We start from the raw sequence: 25,418 nt of genomic DNA on the forward strand, positions 1-25,418 counted from the left end.
TTTAAATTTAGTTGGTATCTGTAATTTACTGTTTTCAGCTTCAGAACTCAAGATGGTACATTTTTTTTCCCTTTTAGTTGTTCCTTCTTGTTCACTGGCATTTCCCACTGATTGGCCATAACTCTTCTTCTAGATCTTTCATTGCTGCTCTAAAATTGTTATCTCAATTACTTTTCTTATGCAAAAAGTCAGCTGGAACAAATTTTTTGTAGACCTGTGGTCCTCATGAAGTGGAACAATTCTTGAGCCTTTGCTGATTGTTTTTTTGGTAGAGCCTGAGTGACCCTTTGAAGTGAAGATTGAGTAAGGCCATTGTGTAATGCCTGGAAATTCCAGTCAGGGTATGAGCCTCTTGGCCGAACCAGCTCAGGACAAAAGGTGGCTCCTTCTCTGGGTGCTTCTACTGTTTCCTTTCTTTTGTTGCTTTTCCCCTCTCATGGGCTTCTTCACTTTCCATCTTCTGATGCCCATGGGTGCACACACCAAGCCGGTTGCTTTGCCCTGTCTACATCTGTTCCCCTGCTCTCTCAGAATAGCTCTGGTTTTACTGTTCTAACATAGCACTATTAAAAAAAAAATCACTAGATGGAACAGAATAGCAGCTGTGTAATAGAGGCCAGCAGAGTGTCCCAATGGGAGAGGGTCAGCATCCAGGGATTGAGGTTATTCAGGAAATGGGAAACATATTTTTTCTTTCTTTGGCCTACCTCTGACAAACTACTGTTCTGCTGCATAACATTTTTATTCTCACTGGAGTATGACAAGCTGCAGAATGGAGCAAATATATATTGCAGACATTTGTAAAATGCTAGATGACTTTCCCTCAGACATAAGTAATAGGTATACTGGTTTAGGTGCAGGAAGAATAATAATTCACTCAGGGAAAGATATAGCAATTGGCCTTGCATCTAATATAATTGGAAATGGTGAAATATAAAGGACTGTCACTGTCTTATTTCTCCCCCCTTTCCTTTCCCCGAAATTAACCACAATCCATTATTTCATGTACTATATGATCATGTCATTTGGGAGCAATAAGTGACCACATTTCCTCAACTTTATCACCACTGTTCTTGATTCTCTGATGTTAAATTCACTACATTCCTAATTTCTATTTTGAGCACATATGCTGGCCCTTAATTTGCAATTTACATGGATCATAGGGTGCTATTCAGAAACCTGTTTCTGCTGCCTTTGTGGTTTTCATCTCACCTCATGTGGTCATTAGGATGAACAGCATATAATTAACTAAATTCATGTAAAGTCCTGAATTGCAAATGCTTCTCTCTACCTCCAGTTTCTTAAACATTAGAGAAAGTCTAAACATAACTAAAACAAAAGTTACAGTGGTTTACACCAGTTGTAAGAATCAACTTTTGTTTTGTATGTATGTGATAATTTGGGCTGAATGCATCAAACCTATTTATTTATTTCTTTTATTAGTGATTACATTTGTGTGTCACGGCAGATTAAAAATTATAAGATCTATTTGTGGGCAGGCAGCCAACAGTGAAGCCTGTTTAGCTTGTCTGCTTAGCTGGAGCCATATGGACACAAAATTGCTTTCCTGTTGCATGTAAAATATTTGCCAAAAAGAAATTTTTTTTCTGTTTCTTTTTGCAATATCATTTCTAGGAAGTACTTTTGTCACTGACTGCTGCAGTTTATGAGTTTGTTGCATTGTACTCAGAGTGAAACTTTACACTGGAAGTAGGAGCAGAGGTTATAATAAGAAACTTCAAGCTGAGAACTTTCTTGCTGGTGAAATACTATCTTGAGAGATTGATTAACTTTGTGAAGCAACAAAATAAAATCTAAAAGATTTCCCAGTAAAGGACAAAATATTATTTTACTCTCTGTTTCCTCTAAACTTTATTTTATGTTCTCCAGCTTCTGCCTGAAACTTCAATTTGTCAGACACTTTTGAATACCAGGGACAGAATGTCATTAAGAATAATCAGTAAGACAGCCCTTGGAAATTGGCTTAGATTGACACATGCGCTAGAGCAGGAAGAAGTTGACAAACCTTGACGAGGGAAAAGCAGGATAACTTATGGAGCTCTATAATGTTCCTGAGGTCTATGCTGCTCCTGTGATTACTTTGCTAAATGGAGAATGTTTGGACTCTCCAATCCCTGGTTGAGCCTTCTGGCCAAAGGTTTTCATTATGGTAGTGGCTTTTGCATAGACAGAAAGAGTCAGCTGTGTACTCAACATGCTGGAACACTCACCCTTCTTGCTCCCATAATTGTGCAAAGGAGCAAATAAGTGGTGTTGTGGGGATGCTGAGGTGGAGTTGTATCATTGAATTACATACAAGCTACATGTCTGTCTAGTACTGAGAAAGAAACTCGCTATGATAGAATTGCAGTTTCTCTTCAGTGTTGCTGCAATCTGCAGCCCTCAGTATCAGATGCAGTACTCAGTATCAGAGCAGGAGCTAGTTTATATTAAAATGGGTACAACATAGGAAAAAAACCTATACTCTTAAAAATCCTCTGAAATTTTATGGCAAAACTTAATATTTGTGCCTTTGCAATGCTTTAATTTTCCACTATGTTTCTAAGTAAAACCATTTTTCTTTTTCAAATTGTATTTTATGCTTCTGAATTTCTTCCTTATTGTGTTACCTTGTGTGTGGGTCTTACCTTACAATTCCTGTCAAGCAGAACTCTGTTGGAATAAATAAGATGGAGTTCTATTTAGTTTGATGTCTGATTTGACAGGTCATTCAAAGCTTATTTATAAACTTCAAACTTTATTGTTTATTTTAAACAAAACTATGTTTTCTTTGACAGGTATCCTATAAGAAGGATGTGCAAGATACTCATAGGTACACTGAAGTGCTGAACAGACCAGACATAAAGAAAGCAACTGAGATAACAAAGATAATAAGTGATGTATGTTCTCCTTTTACTCTCTTTCTATTTTTTTTAGACATGTACTTTTTTTATTCCAGTTTTGATCAGATTTTTTTAGAATGCTACTGGAATTCTCAAATGTCTTGAACAGAAAACCTGCACCTCCAAATCTGCTAGGGAGATTTGATTAAAAGAAATCCAAACATAACCAAAACAAACCAGTCTTGCCTGGCAGGCTAGAAAGCTATGGGTTTCTCCTTTTTAGATATTGACAGTATGATCTTTGCAATTATTGGTAATTGATGTAAGGACAACATGAAAATTGCTAAAGTTGGTTTTGTTTCAGCTTTATTTGTGATAACCATTCTCAAGATAAGTCATGTGCTTGCATGCTATTCTGCACTTCAGAAGACATCCCAAACTTTCTTTTACCTTGGTATGAGAGAAGCTGGCATCCCAGGATACGCCTTCCTTTTCCCATCTCAGCCAGCAGTGACAGGAAAATGTAATTCCCTGCTGTCCTTCCAAGAGCTGTGCAGATGCTGCTTCTTTCATGGGGCTTCTCCTCCCTGAACTCCCCTCTCAAATTCTTTGCCCTTCCACTGTGACCTCGGCTAATGGACAGGTGAAGGAGCAGTTTAAGAATCAGCAGTGTGTGATGCAGTTCAGTATTTTATTGTAGACAAGTCAAACAATATATATACTTAAAGCCTTGAATCAAGTTTTTAAGTAATTAATTAAATGTGAGACTAACTAGACACATTTGGAGAGACAGATTTAAGAGATTGAAACTCACCTTTCAATATTCAAGATTTTTTGAAAACCAAGAACTTCTACTTAGTGTCATGCTCAGCATGCAAATTTACTAATTGCTGTTCAAGTGCTCTTAGAATTAGAGTGCTTTGGGACTTTTATTTCTTCCAGTCTATTCTTATGACGTGTCCTTGCTGATTCACTGTGCTTGAGTAATGCAAGAAGCCTGTTTTAGGCAATGGGTAATTTAGTTTGTGTTATTGCAAAGCACCTATTGTTGATTCATCTGTGTTTTTTTTCTAATGCATTGTGGGGAAAAACTGCAGCAGTTTGCATGGGAGGCAGTTCAGCTGGAGAGATCAGGTAACATTAACCTTGCGGGACTAATTCAGCTCTGTGACACCAGCGCAGTCTCACTGACATCCAGCGGGACCGCAGTGGTAAAACTGAGAGTGGAATTTGACCTTACAGTTCAAAAAAGTTGCCCCTCAGACTAGTTTTATTTCAAGACTACTTTCAGCTGCTGCAAATCATCTTGGGTTAACTGTAATAAGAAATGCTGAGCCACTGTGACTCATTCTGCTGTGATCGGGAGGACAATATTTCTCTGGCTTAAGCTGTGCATTTGGTTAAAATTGAATTTTGTGAATGCTGCACATTGTGTTTTAAAATTCATAAATATTATATTGTTAAGGAGCTGAGAAGGGCCTTACTCAGAGCTGATTAGAACAGTAGTGTCAATGCAGACCATTATGTGAGACTTTTTCTACTAGCTTTAATGCTTACATTTCTCTTGATAAAACAAACCCAAACAATTTATTAGTGATTCATATTCCCCCCCCTTTTTTTTTTTTTAATTTTAAGGCAAAGTACAAGAAAGGAAGGGGAGAGCTGAATAAGGAGTCTGCTGTGCTTGGAAGACCCGATTTTGAACATGCTAAAGGAGTTTCAAAACTTTTAAGCCAAGTAAGATTCTCCATCATTTTACAATGATTTAATCCAAGTATCTCATTCCTTAGTAATGCAAAGAAATGCTTAGATTTTTAGATGATTATCTCTAATGGCCTTGAAGATTATGTTCTCAAACTTTTCATATAGCTTTGCAATGACTGGTAAATTTTGGATACTTAGGAGACCAAATACACATTTTGAAGCAAAAGTATGATGAACTTTGACTACATCTTGTCTCTTGTGGAGATGGTGTATATTTATACGGATTTTCTAGGATTTCTAAAATATTAACTTTATGTAATTTAGAGGCAAATTTTGCTCCTCATTCAGTTTGAGTGGAACCTTACCCTGTGATTAATCCCACTGAAGTAACTGAGGTCTTTTGTGTAGCTGCTTGCTAATGTGAGTAATGGGATCTGAATTTGGCCTGACGTGTAAACCACCTGCCTTCCTTCCCCTGAAACTGAACCTTTTATATACTACTGTTATATATTAACCTCAAAAAAAAAAAAAGTCCTTAACTAAAAAGAAACCTGAAATAGAAATATTCCCTCTTCCTCTTAGTAATTTTCTACTCATGAGATGTACACGTAAGACTCTACTACAGATCATCCTGACATTGTGAGAACAGATTTTTCACTGCTGATCTGTTTTTTTTTTCTTTTTTCCTCCCTTTTTTTTTTTGTTTGAAGTAGTTCTTTAACAGTGCCTTGCATAATCCTTGCTAGTAATCCAGTCCAGCTACCATTGGAGCTTTTGAAAATCCAGAAACTGCCCTCCTGTAAGAGGAGGATGATGTCATTTGATTGGAGTAGGCTGTGTCAGCCTTACCAAAGCAAAAAAACCTCTCAAATGTAAACAGTGTATATACTAGGACGGATTCCATATCAGTGATATGTAAAAAATACGTGTGTTTTGGCCAGATACTGTCTTCCCTAGAACTAGCATAAAATGAGAATAATGTGTCATAGAGGACAAGCTGAAAACCAGTGTAGTGTCTGTAGGAGGTAGAGCTCCTTTTGCTGTTATCCTTAGATACCTGCTGCATTCACACCATTGTAAACTTTGAAGCATTACACAAGGAGAAAAAGAAGGAAATAAATATTTTTTATTGCTTTGTTGGTGATGTGCTCAGAATCAAAATGGGATTGTGTTTTTCAAATAGATTTCTGTCTTCTATTTTATAGTGGATCATGTTCTCATTTCTCTGCTGATGGGCAAGTCTGCTAAGAGATTATTTTGTGTTTAGCATTGTGCAGGCTTGGAAGTCAGCCTGTACTTTCTAACAAGTGCCAGTGTGATGCTGCTCAGACCTGAGTGTCACTGACAGGAAATGGGACTGTCATTTAGCAAACACATTCAATGGTTTTTAAGTGGGTCCATATCCAAATTTAGTGTGTAATGTCCTTTATATCTACTTAATGGCTGCCTACACACTCTTGTCCTGCAGCTCACTCCTGTGAGCTTGCAGCTGCCTGTTTTTGCCAATGAGACCAAACCATAACCCTTTCCAATAGCCCCCTCCATCTTCCCAAGCCCGGTACCCATGAGATTGTAGCCAACAATCACAAGTGAAAAATAACAGCTGGATCATGGGGTTCTGCAGGCTGATGAGCCAGCTACAGGAAGGCTTCATCAATGCACTTTTTATCTCGTTTTTATTAGATGTGCTTTTTATCTTGGACAATGCAAGCTGCATCTGCAAATGCTTTATAATAGGGCCTCTTCACTGCCAGGAACTGGGATGGCAGCAGTTCTACTTGAGATCCTACTGTGGAAGGCAGCATTTACTGTGCAATTTTAACTTCTTTAGAGAGTCCAAATAGTGCAGAAGGTGTGACAGGAAGGGAGAAGTTGACAAAATGTATCTTGCATTTGGTTTATTTGTAAAGAAGATTCTTACTAAAGCTTGGTGGTCTGAACTCTGCAGTCACTGGCCCTAAGTTTTGTGATCCTTTCTTGTATTGTCCTCTCCTCAGTTTAAGCTACTGTGGCTGCTTTGCAGTGTGTGTGATGGGGACTGTGCTTTCAGAAAAGGGGGCAGCGCCTCAGCCTGACACTCTGCCTGCAGCAGCGTGGAGGGTGCAGATGCTGGGCAGCTCTCAGCAGCAGGGAGGTGCACTCAGCAATTCCCCCATGTCCTCTGAAGGGAAGGCAGTGGCCATGAGTTGTCTAATGTTCTTATATATTATTTGAATCATTATAACACTTAGACACACTAATCATAAATCAAGAGCACAGAAGAATGAAGATGACCCCTGTGTCCAAAGAGCAGGGTGGTGGGGCAGGATGAGGAATGCACCTGTGCTAGAGGAGAGAAAGAGACCTAAATATGGGTCAGTCATGTCAGTCCTCTTCATGCAAGAATCAAGAAACAGGCTTGTAACACTTAGAAAATTTAAAAAAGAGTAAAGTTAATGATCTCTTTATTGTCTCCAGACTTTCTGGCTTTTAGAGTTTCCATTTGTTTCTCAGAAAATGGGAAGATCATAAACTTCTTGTGTTGAAAGTTGATAATCTCCCTTAATTGCTTGAATCTATAAGCTGCGACATGCAGAGAAATATTAGTTATTTGACCCTCACAGTAAATTTGCAAAGTTGACAATTCTGATGGATGTAATGGGAAGAGAAGATGATAACATGTTTTAATGTGGTGCATATGGGTAGGTAATTTAGGGAGTATACAGAACAGGAGCAAGAAGAGGTCAGGCAGTGTGGGTGTAACGAAGGGAGAAAGCAATCAAGGCAAGCAGGAAAGCAAACAAAGCGAATAAAATAGTGTTAATGTTTGACTGGCACTCAAGGCTCTACAGAAATCACCGTTTCCTCTCTCTCTCCTTTCTTTCCTTTTTTTATTTTTTATTTAACAAAGCTTTTGACAACAACAGCAGCAAAAATAATAGCTCCCAGAACTAGTATATTTACCCACAGCATGTGGTAACCCTTTTCTGTTGATTTTAAATGAAATTTAAAACAGAAACTGTGTTAGCCCTTGTGAAAACATGAAGCTTGTCAATTTGCCGAATGTGCATTGTATAATTTGAGCTATATTTTTCTATTTTTTAAATTAAAACAAGCTCTTGTTCGTGACCTCTTTATGTTTTTAATGCATTTTATTAGCTTTTTCAAAGAACTGCTGATATGAAGTATTCCTCTTATGGTGTTCAGTAACTGGTTTTAAGATAAATAATTTTGGATATTCATATTCGTTGCTGAATCTGGTACTTATTGTTTTAAGGATAAAACTGTTAGAGGTAGAATGTTTTTCAAAATGCACCGTCTCTGAGATTTTCAGTAACAACCCAAAGACCCTAGGATTGTCTCAATCTTTCTTTGCTTTAAACTCTGCTTGTGCTTTTAGCAGTGAATTTTTCAGTTTTGCTCTTTGTTTATGCTACATTTCCTCCAATATATATGTGCTCTGACAGGTTTTTTCCTTTTTTTAAGATGTTTTCATATGGTCATGAGGAAATGCTTTAGCTGCAAGTGTCGGCTTCATCATGGGATCCCAGTGGTTGAATGATTCAATTTTTGTAGTTTCTTTGTAAATCTGAACAGTGGGTGATGTCATCCACTTCTGAAACTGAACACTCCCTGTGTGAACAGCTTTGAACTACAGATTTGATTTAGGAATGTTGCTGCTAAGCTTCAAAAGACACTGCTCTGTCCAGCTGCAATTCTGACTTTTATAGGTTTTGTGCAAGGTCGATGAGAAGTTTGTTTATCCAGGCCTTATTTAATTCCAGTTTGGTTTTTCAGAGATGTTGTTGTGCTAAAAGCCTGCAGAGTCTGCTCTTTCTTAAGCAGTCTTTAGAGAGCAACCTCCACGCATTTCTTTTAAATTAACCCCCACCATATAATCTCTAAAAAAATAAACAAACTTAAGACTTTAATGAAGATGGTAAACAAGTAACCATCCTTTTAAGCCCTCATTAAAGTAAAGCTCTTGGTTAATGATGAAATTTGTAGATAAGTGTCCACTAACAACTGTCAATTCTACTCCCACTTGTTTGCTCTTCCACCATATTATAGCCTTGCTAAGACCTCCCCCCTTCAGATGGTTTAGAAATCATGAGATATTTTTCTTCCTTGTTTTTATTCAGAACTCTTTCTCTCAGGCATGTTTCCTCTCTTTAAACTGCATTCACCCAGTTCAGAAGGATGATGAATACTGTGTGCTTTCCTTCACCATGACTCATCCATGGGCTTGCTTTTCTTTCTTCACTCTCTCCCACCCCAAGCTTCCTTTCAAAAGGGAGAAGGAACCAGAAAAATGTTGTTAAAAGAGAAAGTGTACATCTATGTAGCTGTCAATGCAACAAATCCCCTACGACAGGACAGTTAAATGGCTGCTGGAAGTGCTCTGGAGACACTGCCAGGGTTGTCTGTTATTACTGCGTGTGCTCCGCTTTGCCCAGCGTGACCCATGTGATGGGGAGGGGAGCAAAGGCAATGAGCTGAGCAGCCAGGGCAGGCAGCAGGGCCTGGAGCTGTGAGACAGCCCTGCTGCAACCAGAACATTTACACTCACCTTGGTTGGGGGTCTCCTTTAATTTTGGAACCCTCCTGCACATCAGGACATGGAGCCCCATGAAGACTGGGTTCACTTGTCCCCACTCTGTCCTTCAGTGGTAGCGATGTGATCTGAAGTGACTTTAAAGAGGGTCTGTTACCAGAATCTCTAGATTGAAATGCATTGCTAAAAAGAATTTTCAATGATGGCATGAAATGACTGCTGCTGGAAGATGGCAAGCCATTTGTGAGGAGAGGTCCCTTTGGCACCAGCGCTTTCTCACTTAACAAGAATTTCAGTGCCATGTTGTGCATTTGATCTGCGTGCACTGTTTATGGCATTTATTGGCCATGAGAAGGCAGCCTACAGTAGTTGGATGTTTAAAGATTTACGCTTGATGTTGTTGTGATGTGGGTAAATGAGTGAGAGACAGTTTTGCTCACCCTGCTGTCTTGATCTCTGGATTTTTGAATGACATATTTTCACTGCCTGATTTTCATTAGAAGGCAAATTTTGGATGCACCTTTTAGGAGAGAAAAGCCCTCTGATTTATTCCTTCACTGCTTGTACGGAGCATGAATTTGCCTTTTTCTTTGTATTCAGATATATGCTTTTGCACTTGATCCAATGCCAAGGCAAATATCAAGCAATATAAACCAGATGAATATACCAGAAGGCAATAGATACTCTCTTCTACTGTTAGTGTGAAAGATTATGAAGTCCATCATGTGTTCAGATAAAGTTTCTCTTTGAAAGTAACAATGCTTTAGAATTTAATTACTTAGAAAAATTAACCTAAGTGCTGAAATAATAATGTAGTGCTTGAACATACATATGTATGTGTATGTTTCCTGTTTGTGTGGCTTAGTTTTGGTTTCTTGTTATCCTGATTAATGAAATAGTGGACTTTGTGGCTAAAGATAATGAGGTTGTGTAAGCTGAATCATGTTGAGGGTCTTTTGAGGCAAGGAAGAACTGAAAAGGATAAAAACCCCTTCTTCCCACAACTAAGGCTGAGAAAAAAAACCCTGAAGATTGTTTGAGGTGGCTTAACCACTTTATCAGACATTCATGTGGGAATAGAGAAAAAAGGAGTAGGGAAGAGTCCATGTATTTATTTAGTGCAGAGCGTGGTAAATTATAATGGATGTTGCATAGGCTCAGATATCAGGTGTCTGCCTAAAATTCATGAAAGCAGCATAATTCAGACTGAACTTTATTCTCTTCCATTATGCCCAGCTGTTTGAAAGAAGCAGACATGTGTGCAGAGTCTCCAGATGTTTGATGATCACTCACAAAGGGAGCAAAGGAGGGAGATATACTATTTGTTCAATTTTGTATTTTCAGATTATGAATTCAGTTTTTCAGCATGCTTCATGGAATTTTTGTGTTTTATTTACTTTTAATGCCATTGTCTCCATATTTATGTATTGCTTATTTCCTTACAAGTATTGTCATTCCCCCTTTTTCTTTTGAATGAGAAGAAAAGATGGTGAAGGCGATGGCAGGCAGTCATTTAATCATGCTTTACATCACTGTAATGAAGTGTGCATTATCCCCAAGAAAGGACTGTACTACAGAGGGATTCCTCAGTGTCTTGTGGGAAATTTCTGGCAGTATTAAAAAATAGACCTGGCTGTTCTGGTGGCAGTCTAGCATAGTGGGAGTGACACATGGACCTGGTGGTGGGAAGTTTGATTCTGACATTCTGACTTCCCACTTTCAGGTGGTTGAAAAATTTACAAATTATTTGTTTTACAGATGTTACAATTTATTCACCTTAGCAGTTTTTTTTTTTTTTTTTTTTTTTTTTTTTGTGTTAAAACCACAATTTTGATCTTAATTATGAATCAAATGATTCTCTATTTGATTATTGCCAGTCAATTTGACTATTGCTAGTCAAATAGTTCTGTTTTATTTGATTACTCATGTGGGTCATATGGTCTTGTTTCTGTTTTCTTTTTATAAGTCCTTCAGCACCAGTAATCACGTGTGACAATCTTAAAATTTTAGGAAAACTCAGATACATAAAACTTAATTTGAAACCAACACAAGACTGTCACAGGTGTGGGTAAACTGAGTTTCTTTAAACTTTGTTTAATGATTTATGAATAAAGCAATTGCATTTAATAAGCTTCTTTGTAGTCTGAATTCTCTGCCTTTTCTAAGTGCTACATGTTAATATTAGACATGTTTGTTCTGGTGAAAGGTAAAATACAAAGAGAAGTTCAGTAAGGAAATGAAGAATCACCGGTACAATCCTCTTGACAGTGCTTCCTTCAAGCAAGCACAGATTGCATCCACCTTGGCAAGTGATGTAAGTTAGTTGGCTTTGTATTTTATGTGCATTTACATCCTGAATAACCTAATATTTGTTCACAAGAAGAATTTCTTTTTTCATCTTATGAATTCCTCTGAGCTACAGTCTCTGTTATACAGTGTGTAGCAGGTACAGCATGTTATCCATTTCTTCTTCTGCTTCTGACAGAGGGCCTGAAGAGTTTTTCATAACCATTTTAAATGAGATTTGTCTCACTTAATTTTGTGTATCAAAAGGTGTGACCGTTTACTCTGAGCTTCTTGCCTTGTGCTTGGTCCCTTTTTATTCAGGAAAGAAATAAACAGGTCTAGAGGTCAATTCTTCTCACCTGTTAGAGGTGCCTGTCTTTAGAGTAGCAAAGTACTGTCATCTCTCCAATGGTTATGGAAGGAGGTTACATGAGCAGTTCAGATTTGGATGTTGGTCTTTTAGACTTCATTCTTCTGGTTGATCTTTTCAATGGTATTACAAAATACAGCAGTCACTAGGTTCAGCAATGGGTGGCTGCTGCTGGAGCCAGACTGGAGAAAACATCTTTATCAAGTGATAATGCTCTTGGGATGATATATTTAAAAATGTGTTTAATGCTAAAAATGTGATCTCTTTGAGGCTGTGATCCCAGATAGCCAAAAGACAAGCCTTCATTCTGTAGTCCAGCATTTCTGAAGTGTGAGGTACCATGCAATGGGAACAGGAAAGACTGGCTCTGGGAAGGGTGCAGAAGTTTATGTAATTATTTCCAAAATCTAAATGTGTAGTAAAAAATCAGTTGAAGCAGTTATTATTATAAGAAATGGGCAAATTGAAGTGAGGAACATGGTACATATATGGAAATAACTAAAAGTATTAGTTTAAAAGATTTCTCAAGCAAGACAGGTAAGGTAGCTAGTTTTCTTCCTGTAAATTTGGGCAAACTGGTCTCAGGAGAATGGAAAATCCTACTGTAGGATGATGATAAGTTACTTTCTGCTGCTTCATTAAGTGATTATATTTTGCTTTAGGTCACCATATTGCTTATATTTGCTGCAAGCAATCTGTGTTGGATAAAATATCCAGGAACGTTTCCCTTTAACTGCTATATGTCAAACTTCTAAATTGGATGGTGTGATTCCTGAAGCTGGGGAAAAAGAATAAGAATTAAAGGTGTTTAATATGAATAGACCCAAAGTATTGAGTAAGATACTCTTGATTTAAGTAGGGGGTGGGAAGGGAGGGGAGAGGAACAAAGAAACTAATTAATTCTAGCTTGAAAAGTGATACAAAGTGTGGTTTTGTTTTAAGTGTCCTTGTTTGGAGAAAAAGTTTGAGTAGTTCCTAAGTACTTAGCAGAATGAGTCTGATATTGTTCTTTACTTTTCTTTGAAATAATAGTAGGTGACCACCATCTAGTGGCTGGGAGAGATTTTTCAGGGAAGCACTTCATGTTTTCTCTTTCTGAATGGTCACACTGTAATACAGAGCTGTGAATTATTTTATTAATCTTTACTGTGCATAACCTGAATTTTCTTTCCAGGTGAACTACAAGAAAGATTTGGAAAGCCTACATGATCCAGCATCTGATCTACCAAATCTGCTGCATTTAAACCATGCTTTAAATATCAGCAAAACACAGAGTGATGTAAGTTGCCTTTTTAAGAAAAATAAATCTAGTAAGGAATGTGCTATGTATAGTCACGGTAGGAAACACATTTTTACTCTCAAATGTAGTGGAAAATAGTGTTGCAACTGTAGTAGATGAGGGGTGTAGTGAAGAAAACCAGGTTTTTATGGAGACATATTTCAGTTATTAGAACAGATAATATATACCGTGGAAGAATCACACAGACTTCTGATGTTGAGTGTTTCTTTTCATATGCCTGAAACATTGACTGTTTTTTTCTTTGTTCTAAGACCTAAAATACTTCTTTCCTTGCAAATCTCATTTTGTATAAGATCTTGCTTTCATCTGCAAGTCTCTGTACTGAAGTGACCATTATGCTAGATTCCTATTTGGACTTTTTTTCATGAACAGCCTCTGGAGTGTTAGCTTACTTTGGGCTTCTCTAGCTAAGCTTTTTTCTCCTCCTAACTGTCTGACTCTTCCTACACTGGGTCAGATAAATAGGCACATGCTCCATTCTGCCACATAGCAAGATGTGCCCCTTGATGGGGCTGATGTTCTGATATATGATCCTGGTAGGGGTTGAAATAGGAGGGAAGAGCTAGGAAACCCCTGGCTCCTGTGCCATTATGAAGGTTCTTTCCCACTCCAAGAGCATTTATGCTGCATGTCTGTAAGCTGGTTAGCTGCATTTGTCATCTTTACTCCAGAAAACACAGCAGGCCTGCAGAACTGCTGTGGAGAGGCATGAGTGGGTGGTGTTGGGAAGGAAGGTTGCTCTGTGGTTGGCAGGAGTTGGGTGTTTCATAGACAATTAACTCTCATGAGTAGGAGCATACTGGGTCATCTTTTGGGTCAGTGCCTGCTTATGTCTAAAATAATAAAAATAATCCATCTATATTTGATTTTTGTGTTGTTTTTTATTTTATTTTATTTTATTTTTTTGGAGAATTGAAGCTTTTTTTTTTTGTCTGTCTCACTCCCACTGTGAAGGTAACACTGACTTATCCCCTTTTGTAGGAGTAGTAAATGAGTTCGAGTCTTTTTCTTCCTGCATTCTTCATGCACTTTTTGGCCCAAATCTAGTTTCTTTCTAGTGTATGGTAAGATTGGCAGTCTTGCTGATTAAATGACCACCCTCAGAATGGACTTCATCAGTTTATCACCTTAGCTCTAAGGATATAGAAACCTGGACTTTCCCTTAAGGCAGATCATGCCTTGCAAAACCTATTTCTTTCTTTTGTCCTGGAGGTTGATTCATAATGTCCATGTGCTTGTCTGAGGACTCTGTAAATACTAAGCCTATGATTTTTGCATTGTTCAGATCTTGCTGAGTATTTTTATTTGGTACAAGAAGAGAAATGCTTTCCTAATCCCTAAGCTCTCCATTAAATACCTGTCTTTTAAAGAAATCCCATTTTCATAGTCCTTTTCAGACTTGACCTCCCCATGTCATCACTTTTATTTAAACATGGTTTACTCTTCTGCCTTTCTCCCTCCTTTTCCAGTGCATTCCATGTGTTCTCCTTGGCTCTCCATAGCTCATACCAAATCTGTTTTGTAATCTGCCACCATTGTAAAAAATAGTCTTCCTGACTTCCCTGTGTTAACTAGTTTCCAAAGACTGGTCTTATGGTCTATTTTGTTTTTTTGGCTTTTTTTTTTTTTTTTTTTTTTTTTTTTTTTTTTGTTTTTTTTTATTCTGAAACACAGAGCTGCTTGCTAATTGCCTGATTTTGCTGTTTCCCTGCAGTAAACCTTTCTCCACTGAACTTTTTGTTTCTCATTATCTTCTACATAACATAGTTATGCCTGCACCAGTGTGACAGATTGAAACCTATATGGTTAATTAAACTCATAAACTAATATTGTGATTGAATGAATGGTTTTACTTATTGACCTGAAGTGTAGAAGTGTGTACAACATTATGAAGCACTTATACTGTAATAGCAATCCAGGGGTGTTATACAAGTCAACTTCCATGGGAATAAATTCCAACAGTTAAGAGGAAAGCTTGATGGGCATCCTTGGACATAAACAAACAGATTTGGATGGGTCAAACTCATCCTGGTTTTATTATTTTGATGAGGAAGAAAATTACAAGGTAGAATTCTCCCTTCATGCCATATTTTCTGGTTTCACTTGGAATGGGGTAATTTTCTTCCTAGCAGCTGGTGCACTGCTGTGTTTTGATTTAGGATGGAAACAATGTTGATAACACACTGGTGGTTCAGTTGTTGCTGAGCAGTGCTTGCACTAAGTCTAGAACTTTTCAGCTTCTTATGCAGCCCTGCCGTTGAGGTAGCTGGTGGTGCATGAGAAGCTGGGAGAGGACACAGCCAGGACAGCTGACCCAAACTGGCCAAAGGGATATCCCACACCATATAGTGTCATTCTCAGTATATAGACAAGGGGAAAGTTGTCCAGGGGTTAGGGGTTCCTTGTCAGGGACAGGCTGAGCACTGATAGGTTGGTGATGAGTGACTTGTTTTCATTTGCATCTCTTGTTTTTTTCCTTGAGCTTTATTTATATATTTTTTTTGTTATTTTCCTTTTAGTACTGTTTATTATTATTTTATAGCTTATTTTATTTAAATTATTTAACTCTTATCTCAAACCACAAATTTTGTCACTTTTACCCTTCTGATTCTCTACCCATCCCACTGGGGTAAAGTGTGTGAGCAATTGTGTGGCTGGCTGTAGTTAAAACATGACAGAAATATATGCAATTCTGGTATGAACTATGGAGATACAAAATTTGACACTTTGATATATGTAGAGCAGCTAGTTTAATGTTTTTCACATTTTAAATCTGTTCCTATTGTGGAGACTGAGATACTAATGAAATACTAAAGGGGGTTAAAAAAGGGAGAACTTTGATGTATTTCATTTTAATGAAGAAGGTAAATAAATAGAACTTCAGAGACTGAATGCGGTGCTTGTAGTTTAGCTTAATGCAGCAAAACGTTATGAGTTTAGCTAAGTTGATTTTATAGAATTTCTTTAAAATTTTCTTCCATTAGCTGAGGAATGGAGTAAAAGTATGAGATCAGTGTCTGTAGATGGAGGTAATTTTAATTTGTTTCCACTACTAAAGTGTTTTTGTTGTGTGACATTTATAGTTCTTTCCACTAGGAGGCAAACGCAGACCATCATATGTGTTCCTTTGCATTTCAGGTGTAAATAATAATGTTTATTTTCTATGGAACATAGAAACATCTGACTTTTAGATTAGCAGGAAAACTATTTTCTCTAGGAATGTACAAAAGCTATTTTTTATCTTATCCTTTTTTTTTTTATTATTTCATCACAACATTTTAAATTCACATTTGATAGAACTCCCCAGTTTGCAGGACTGAAATATAGTTTCTTTTTTCTATGTTTTTTCTTTCACAGTTATTTTAAATAGTATTTAAATTCCAAAACCTTCTGGATTTTGTCTGTGAAAACAAAATGTTTGGAATTTTTTTGTTTCAGTATGAATATAAGAAATCATTTAAGCAAAACAATTGTTTCTATAATTTCAGCCCAGACACTGCAGAACAAATCCATTTCAAAGAAAATGCAGTGCTTCAAAGTCAGGTATACACAATGACAAATGAACACATCTTGCAAAGAGAAAAATGCAATGTTTTAACAATGATTAAATCATGCACAAAACCACATAATAGATTTCAGTGATGTACAGTGCATATTCAATCAGAAGCACCCCATGAGGAGAGAGGAGAATGTTTTTGCAGGACCCAAGCCTAATGGAGAATCCTGACAGGGAAAGAGAAATTCAGACATCGCTATTTTTGAAGAGTCATAGAAATTAAAATCACATTACTTACTATAAATGCAATATTTTGATTTGTAGCTATTTGCTTTCCTTTAAGGCTTCTGTAGACTATTCCATCATGCCCCACACTGACTATTGGAGATAAGGAATGTGTTTGCCAGTCTTAATCAAAAGAGTGTGAATGAATGAGTTCGGAAGGCTTCTCCAGGTTTCCAAACAAAGTGTATTTCCTTTGTGAGTTAGCACAAAGGAATAAGTTGATGTCTTAACCCTGTGTCCTTCACTGTGATTTTGCTGCTAGCTCTAAGGTCATGGTCCCTGGTAGATGTGAGGGGAGTGTTGGTGCAGGACAGGGTCCTACCAAAGCAGTAGTTTTCCTTCACTTCTCCTTCCCACAGGTACAAACTAAAGTGCATTTGAGAGCAGTGCTTCTGAGCCTGGAACAAAGACCTGTGGACCCTGGCTGTGAAACAGATTTTGTTGTTGTTACAGTAAATGTGCTGTTTTATGGAAACAGCAGGGGATCCTATTAAAAAGCTGCCAAGTGTTCAGACATAGGTTATTTGGCCAAACCTATGCAATTAGTTTAAGGATTGTACTTGATGCTCCTTATTCCTGTTGTCTTCAAAGTTCACAATTTCTAGGTCTGAATTGTGTAGAAAAGGAATAAATTACTCCAAAACGTATTACCTTATCTAACTGCCCAGTGGGTTAAGTTTAGAAGTCTTCCAAGTCAAAACACCTAAGGAGTATGGCTAAGACAGGATTTGTTTCTTGCCAGGGCAAGCAATCAGATCTCATTCTCTCAGCTGTTAACAGACTTTATTTTAATTTTACTAGGTCAAGTACAAAGAAAATTATGAAAAATCTAAAGGCAGATCAATGCTGGAGTTTGTGGATACACCAATGTATCAGCTTTCAAAGGAGGCTCAAAAGATGCAAAGTGAGGTAAGTAAAAATGTACTTTTTGAACAAGTAAAATTTTGATCAACAGAGAGGTTAACAGACATCTTATACTCAGAAATGTAAGAAAATGTACGAAGCAGAGAGTAAATTGTGAAATTGTGGATATGGTAGAGTTATACTGAGTAGTTGTCTCTGCTGTTCTGTAGTTCAGTTTTTGTGAATTTGCTTTTTTCTCAAAAGGCCATTGATACTAACAGTGCACACACATCATTTAATTGAGAAGAAGCTCAATAGGTCATCTAGATCAGAGATTAATAACTTTTAAAATTTTCACTTCAATTTAATCTTTAGAGAGGGATGGTTCTCATGTGGGAGCAAGTGAAGCCACAAAATCCAGTCCAACCCCATGATTTAGCTGAAACATCCTCCTGCCTTTCTAGCCTGGGAAACTCATCAAGAAGGAGGGACTGTTCCCAGGCTCCAGATCAGCATTGGCTGTCTTATATCAGGCCATGTTTTTCTAAGTTTTTTTAAAAAAAACTTCAAATGATGAAGATTTTGTGACTTCCCAGACAATCTAGTCCAGTGCATTACCATCCATCCTGAGTGAGATGGATGCACCTGTGTCCCCATGCTGCAGTTTGATGTCATTAGTTTTGCTGTGTCATGGAAAACAGATTATCTCAGCCTCTTGGCAGAAACTTTAATGAGTTTTAAACCATTTCCTTGTGTGCCATTTGTCTTCTCTTTTCTGTACCAAGAAAACTATTTCTTTCATAGATCAGGTTCAACATTCTCTTTGGGCATACTGTACACATATTTTTGTCTAGATTGTATCTGTTTCTATAAAAAAACTAGATAATGAAATGCATAATGAAGTTGCTTATTTGTGTGAAATCTAATTTATGGCAGGGCTTATTTCTGGTTCTGTTTACAATATCTCTCCTGAAATATGCTTGGAATTGCATATGTATGTACCACTAATTGTTGGTTTTGCTATGATAGAAAATGTACCGCAGAGATTTTGAAGAAGGGATCAAGGGAAGGCCTTCACTGGATTTAGACAAGACCCCAGAGTTCTTGCATATAAAACAAGTCACTAATCTTCTGAAAGAGGTAAAGGATTTCTTTTTCCTGTTGTTAAGTTGTAAATGAGTAATAAGCACCTCACTACAAGCTGCTGAGTGCTGAATAACTTAAAATTTTCTTGGCAGTTACATAGAAGTAAAACTTTTCACTATAAAAATTGCTTCACATCATTTTGGATTCTGAATAGTCCTGTAGTAAGGAAATTATAAAGCTCAGCATACCTGAACCAGACTATCACTTCTCTCTTCAGATAGATAAAGGGGTGGAAGGAAGAATTTCCATTGGTGTCCAGATGGCAGTTTTTCCCTCTGAGTAATTATTTCACATTTATGGTAGCCTGTTGAGATTATACTGATGCCTTGAACTGCATAGAGTCAATTATAGCTAACTTAATTATAATAATTATCTATCATACATGTTATGGATAAAAACCAAAGAAGACCAAAATTCCCTAACAGAGCTGTGACATTGCACAACTGTTTTAGTCCATTTTGTTAGAAGGTACAGGTTTTCTGTAAGCCTACTGTTTCCTTCAGATTTTTGAATGTTCTTCAGTTGTATGTGTCACTAAAAATGAAATTTTTTTCCCGTAACTGAGAATCTTTCTATCTTTAGTATTTTTATATTATTTTTAAAACTGTTTTCATGTTAGGTTTTGAGTATTTTGTGAAAAAATTTAGAAGAGCTAGAAATGCTAGAAGAGAAGAGCAGTGCTAGTAGATATTCTGCCTTTGAAGCTGGGAGCCACCAATATCTTGTTTGTATTTATGGTATTAAGAATAGATTTTTTTTTTGCCAAAACAAATAAAGCACATTAGAATTAAAAACCCTTGAACTTTGTTCCTTTCCTTGTTCTTTATACAACTTATTCCAGTCCATGCTAGATTTCATATACTTAAAGAAAAAAATTTCTTTTAAGATATTTCTTTATAATTAATCCTCTAATAAATAATTTATTCTGATAAGCCTGATTGTCAGGTAGGCAAGTCTCAAGCTAGGTCTGTTTTATGCAGTGGCATTCTGTGATACGTCTCATATATGCCTTCTCACTAGGGAAAAATTGCAAATCAAGCTGGCATCTCATTCAGTTCATCTTGCTGCTCACTGAATGCCCAAAGAAGTGGGTACTGTATGCATAGTTTTATCATGTGCTCTACATGTTCATCTCTGAAATTTTGATGTAGCTCCCCTCCTTAGTGCTATATGCATTAAGATGTTCTCTAATTCTGACCTCCTCAAGCTTTATGCCTTCTTATTTAGGGAGTAAACCATGCCTGTAAGTCAAAGGGGAAGGAAATGAGAAAATGAAAATGGTATTTCCATTAATGCATAACTGCATGAATTTCTGATGATTTTATATCCATATTCAAGGAATGTATTCCAAACACAAAGATTACCTAGGTAAAATTAATTAGTATCTTTCATGATTCAGAAAAATTATGTATTTCTTCATAGTCAAGGATGTAGCTCCGTGTTTTTCCATAAAGGTTCATAATCAACTTTGAATAGATACTGCATGAAACAAGAAAAACCTGGAATTAAAAATGAATTAATTGTTCAATCACTTTTTTTTTTTTTTTACCCAAATGTCAGATGCTTATTCTGTTGACTTCCCACTGTAGAGAATTCTGCAAATATTTCACACTTTGTAATAATACAAACTTTATTCCTGGGACCACATTTACAACTCCTTCAGAAGAGATAACTGAATTAAATAGTTCTGAGTTAAATAGTTCTAAATTAGAAGAAATTATTCCCTGCTTGTTGTAGGACATGCTTCTGATGATCAAGAGAAGCATCTTTAAAAATATCTGGTTTCCTTTTTTTTAAATAAAGAGCTTATAGGGAAATAAAGGTGCTCACTGCTGCTTATGAAACTTAATATGTAATTAGAAGTATTAATTCTTGTCTATGTAAATAATTCTGATAAATATTTTGTGCAATGTTCTTCTAATTTCTTTGCCCGAAAAAGCCTAAACCTCATCTGGATATGTTAAGAGTAATTAAAAATCCTTACATAACTTAAAGATCTTGAACTTCACTAGGCTTACATCAGCTCTCTAGGAGCTGGGAAGAGCAAAAAGAACCAAATATCTGTGGGAAAGTTCTGGTGTGCTTTGAATTTTATACTGAATATTTGAGTACTCTGGAGGCTGCAGTTGATGAATGTTGATAGATCATACCAGTGCAGTGTCTAGGAGGCACAGGAGTGATATGGTAGGAATATTGCTTCTACATTTTAATTCATCAAGAGGTTGTTTTAACAGGTCCTAGTATGGTGTTTAGGGAATCCATCCTGATTGGGATGCCATTAATGGAACTGAGGTAAAAACTGCAGCACTGCTGGTTGGCAGAAAGAGAATGCTGCTGCAGTGAAAATATCTGTCCAGAGACAGACAAGGGCCCTAAACAGTGTGCTAGTGCTGTATAGGACACAGCTGATTTTCAAGAGCAAAAAAAAAACCATAGATGACGACATTGAAATCTTCTTTTTCAACATTGTTCCTTTTCATTTCACAATTTCCAATTCTATTTTAAGTTTGAAATCTGTACTTCAGCTAATTCATATTTCATAGAAATTTCAAAGGGACTCTTCAGGCGTTTAATAACTGGCATTTCTTTTTAAGATCTTGCACAAAATAAGAAGTAGTGAAATCTCTCTCTCTTTTTTTTTTAATCGTTAGAAAGAGTATCGAAAAGATTTGGAAGAAGGGATGAAAGGGAAAGGAATGACAGTGTTTGAAGATACACCAGATTTGATTAGAGTGAAAAATGCAGCTCAGATACTAAATGAGGTATGTTATCCTATTCTAAGGTTATTAATATCACAGAAGGTTCACTTTGTGTTAAACTCAAAAGATTCCTGGGTGTTTTTTTTTTTTTTTTTTTTTTTTTTTTAATCTACAATGAAATATGTAAGTATTGAGACTAAGGCTATTTCTGTTGTGCTTGAAAAATACAGTAAAGCTCTGGATCAAAAACAACACAGGACAGATAATTTAGATTTTCAAGCAAGTAAAAGGTAACTGGAAATTGTTAGTGGGGTCAGTAGATCCAGGATTTAGAGCTGTGCTCTGCTGAGGCTTTCCCAGCACATGAGTTTGGGTGGTCTTCCAGACATCCAAGGCTGTCTCTGGGAAGCAACAGGGGGGCTGGAGGGTGTAGGGAGGGAAGAGGGAAGGCAAAGTTCATGCTGCATGTTATGACTGTGGGAAATAATTTTAGATTTTTTATATATATATATATATATAAATATATTTGATATTAATTTTGTATTTATTTATTATATAATATATATATGTGTGTTTATTCACACACACACATATCCATAAAAAATGGAGGAAATACCATGGATAGGGCCAATTTGACCACTGTAAAGAAGTGCAGGAATATATAACTGTAACTCCTGGGATTATCTTTTCCTTGGTGTTTTACACAACATGAAGCTTAGAGGAAATATCTGCCATCCCACCTTTAGCAGAGAAGAATAGAGGGATGATGTATTTCTGCAGGTTAATTTACAATTCTTGCAAAAAAAACGTGGTTTGTGAAGTAGAGGGCTGTTTTATCACATTTATTTCCACATCAGAGTGAGACACAGATTGGAAGACCAAAAATCTTTTTGCTCATGTTCTTGTAAGTGATCAAACCATTGTATTGAGTACAAACATATATTCCTTCTTTTTCTAACTAATGTACAAACTAAAAGTAATTAACAAACATGAAAAATAAGAGGCATTTTAGAATTATATGTATTATATGTATTTACCTTAAAAAAGAAGAATTTTCCACCAGCAGAGATGACTTAGAATAGAAAAAAGGATGATTATTACTACAGCACTGAAAGTAGAAATAGAATATTTAAAAAAAAAATCTACAACTATTGTATACAATATTTCCATATTACTTTTTAATATAATTTGCTGATGAACAAGGAACATATCCTTGCTTGGATAAGCTGAGAATGAAATATTAATTTTGTTTTTAGGTTATTGGTTATTTATAATTTATGTCTTGAGGAAAAAGCAGCAATCATAGATGAGGACTGCCACTTGCCTAATGGCTATGGTTCAGGAAGGACCTATTAAATGAATAAATTACAACTTCCTGATCTGGAAGTTCACTGGAAGCAGTTCTGTATGGTATTAAATTTCTAACATGTAGTCTTGTCATAAATAAAATATTTTCTTAAAAGTAAAATGTGTTTCAATTAGACTGGCACCAAGGACAGACTTATTACACCATGTTCTACAAAGCTAAACTTCCCCTTTACTTTAGAGGATAACTGTAGCAGGCTGCATGGGCTGATTTCCTCTCACCCTCTTTCACATTAAAAATTCATTGATAGAGATTTGTACATTCATTGACTATCTTCTAAAAGTTTTCATCCCGTAGTTTATGTGTTTTTTTCTGACAACAGTTCACCAAGAGTCTTGAGTACTGTGACTCTTGAAAGTCTTGATTGATTCTAATTCCTAAATTTGAGTGTCTAGTGGAAAAAAAATCTACTTGTAACTCTCCGGATTTTGTGAATGTGATGTATAAATTCTGTCTTCACAGAGGCAATACAAGAAAGACTTGGAAACTGAAATTAAAGGGAAAGGCATGGAAGTTGGTCCGGATACACCTGAGATAAGACGAGCCAAGAAAGCTTCTGAAATTGCAAGCATGGTCAGTACCGCTCCTGGGGCGAGCTTTCCATTCGACAGAATGCGACAAGTTATTGTGGTTGAGAATTCCAGGTGGTGACCAATCTAGGCAGTACTGAAACACAGATTTCTCTAAATAACTAATCCATTGAGCTCAAAGAGTTGAACAGTTGCATAATCAGTGTAAAGGGGGAAAGTTAAGACTTCCCAGAACTAGACCTTCCTATCCCCTTTTGCAGGCTGTCCTTGTTCCTCATGAGCCATGCCTGGCCTGGGCTGTGTTTGGTCACCGTAGGTCCTGCTGCTTTTAGGTCTAAATAGCTACTTATTTAGGTAGGGCCAAATGATAAACAGAGTTAGAGAGATGCTAAAGCGTTATGAGCTCAGTCTTGCAAAGCCCAGCAGATGGAGAAATTCTCACGTGTCTGACTGTGGCTGCCAAAACTGCAAAGACAGGTAGATATGAAAGGCTACATAGGATTTGAAGTGAGCAGTCTGTTAAAAGAGTTCCTTAACCCATCAGCAACTACAGTGTAGGCACGGATAAGTTCTACAAAACTAGTACTGCTGAATCATTTTTTATTTGGTGGTTTATGAATGCTGGTCAGTGAAATCGCACAGATTATATTGGGAAAAATTTAAGAATTTGGCTGTCAGCTGTGAGTATTTCCAATGCTATTCTTTCCAGAAAGAATACAAGAAAGACTTGGAGAATGAAATTAAAGGAAAGGGAATGGAAGTAGGTACGGATACCCTTGATATACAACGAGCCAAAAAAGCTTCTGAAATTGTCAGCCAGGTAAGCACAGAATTGCTTTTAGATTACTTTGAAAGTAAAACGCATTGAGATGTTAAAAACATAGAATCCTCTTGAACATTCGTAAGCTAAAAAAAAAGCAAGCAGTGCACAATGAAAATATTAAACTAAATAAATTGCAGAATTTATTTTTATAGCGTGACCAGTCCTATGAGAATAGCTTTGAAGACAGCATATACAGAGAGTTGTAGTATTAGTTACAGGGTTTTTTTCTACCATTTATTTTTCTTCAGAAGAAATATAAAAAGCATCTGGGGAGAAAAGGGGATGCAAGTTGGTCCATATATTCCAGAAATACAGTGTGTCAAAAGGGCTTCAGAAATAGCAAGCCAGGTAGACATAGTCAAAAGCTGAATGTTTTAATTCTGTATAACAATGACTGCTTAGCATACTCTGCTCAAAATACTTTTTCTCTAGCTCTGTAGAGGCTTTTATAGCCATACTAAATTAATTTACATGTAGTGAAATGCCTTAACTGTCTGATTGTTATTTGTTTTTGGGCCTGTTACACCATGTAAATTGAATTTAATTATTTACATCTATCTGTAGTTATTTTCACAATACCGAATTACCTAATGTTACCTTACATACATCCTGACAGTGAGGGGAAAATATATATGAGGATACGTTATGTATGAAGGTTTGTTATATATGAGGATATATAGGTATATTATATATTTTTTAGTAAGGGGGCAGACAATGGTAACAGTATCATGGAGAAGACAGGTTTAAGTAAATATTGGATGGAGAGGAGGAGGCTCATCAGCAATAAGCATCTTTTGTGCAGTTTGGATATCCTGAGCATAGATGTGTATAGATGCAAAAAACATAGATGTATAAAAATTATTTTTCCAGAAAATGTACAAAGATGAAGCAGAGAAGATGCTCTGTAACTATTCTGCTGTCCCAGACACTCCTGAGATGGAGAGGATAAGAAGTACTCAGAAAAACATCAGTTCAGTGAGTAATAGTGCTTCTCTCTTTGCTTGTAACTTTTCAGATATTTTTTAGTTTAAATAGGCTCTCTTGTGCCACAGTGTAAAATAGGGAATTTATGAGTAGGTGTCCTTTGAACCATTTCCATAATTTTCCTGGCAAAAACTGTATCACTCATTTCTTTCAGTAAAAATAATACCCGGTTTTTCTAGGTGCGACACTGTTATTTTGAATTTCAAAAC

At 36.7% G+C, this 25,418-nt stretch overlaps 1 protein-coding gene across 1 annotated transcript in view; it reads left to right on the forward strand.

The window, feature by feature from the left end:
- Nucleotides 1–25,418, forward strand: part of LOC128794411 (nebulette-like) — a 91,077-nt gene that overhangs the window by 20,178 nt on the left and 45,481 nt on the right. The window contains 13 exon segments of the mRNA XM_053954237.1: nucleotides 2,799–2,900; nucleotides 4,479–4,580; nucleotides 11,288–11,395; nucleotides 12,912–13,016; nucleotides 16,476–16,580; nucleotides 17,620–17,727; nucleotides 18,691–18,801; nucleotides 21,459–21,569; nucleotides 23,335–23,445; nucleotides 24,112–24,222; nucleotides 24,474–24,499; nucleotides 24,501–24,573; nucleotides 25,096–25,200. Coding sequence (XP_053810212.1) covers nucleotides 2,799–2,900; nucleotides 4,479–4,580; nucleotides 11,288–11,395; nucleotides 12,912–13,016; nucleotides 16,476–16,580; nucleotides 17,620–17,727; nucleotides 18,691–18,801; nucleotides 21,459–21,569; nucleotides 23,335–23,445; nucleotides 24,112–24,222; nucleotides 24,474–24,499; nucleotides 24,501–24,573; nucleotides 25,096–25,200 — 1,278 coding nt within the window.

The sequence above is a fragment of the Vidua chalybeata genome, chromosome 1 (genome assembly GCF_026979565.1).
Source record: "Vidua chalybeata isolate OUT-0048 chromosome 1, bVidCha1 merged haplotype, whole genome shotgun sequence".
NCBI classification, from domain to species: domain Eukaryota; kingdom Metazoa; phylum Chordata; class Aves; order Passeriformes; family Viduidae; genus Vidua; species Vidua chalybeata.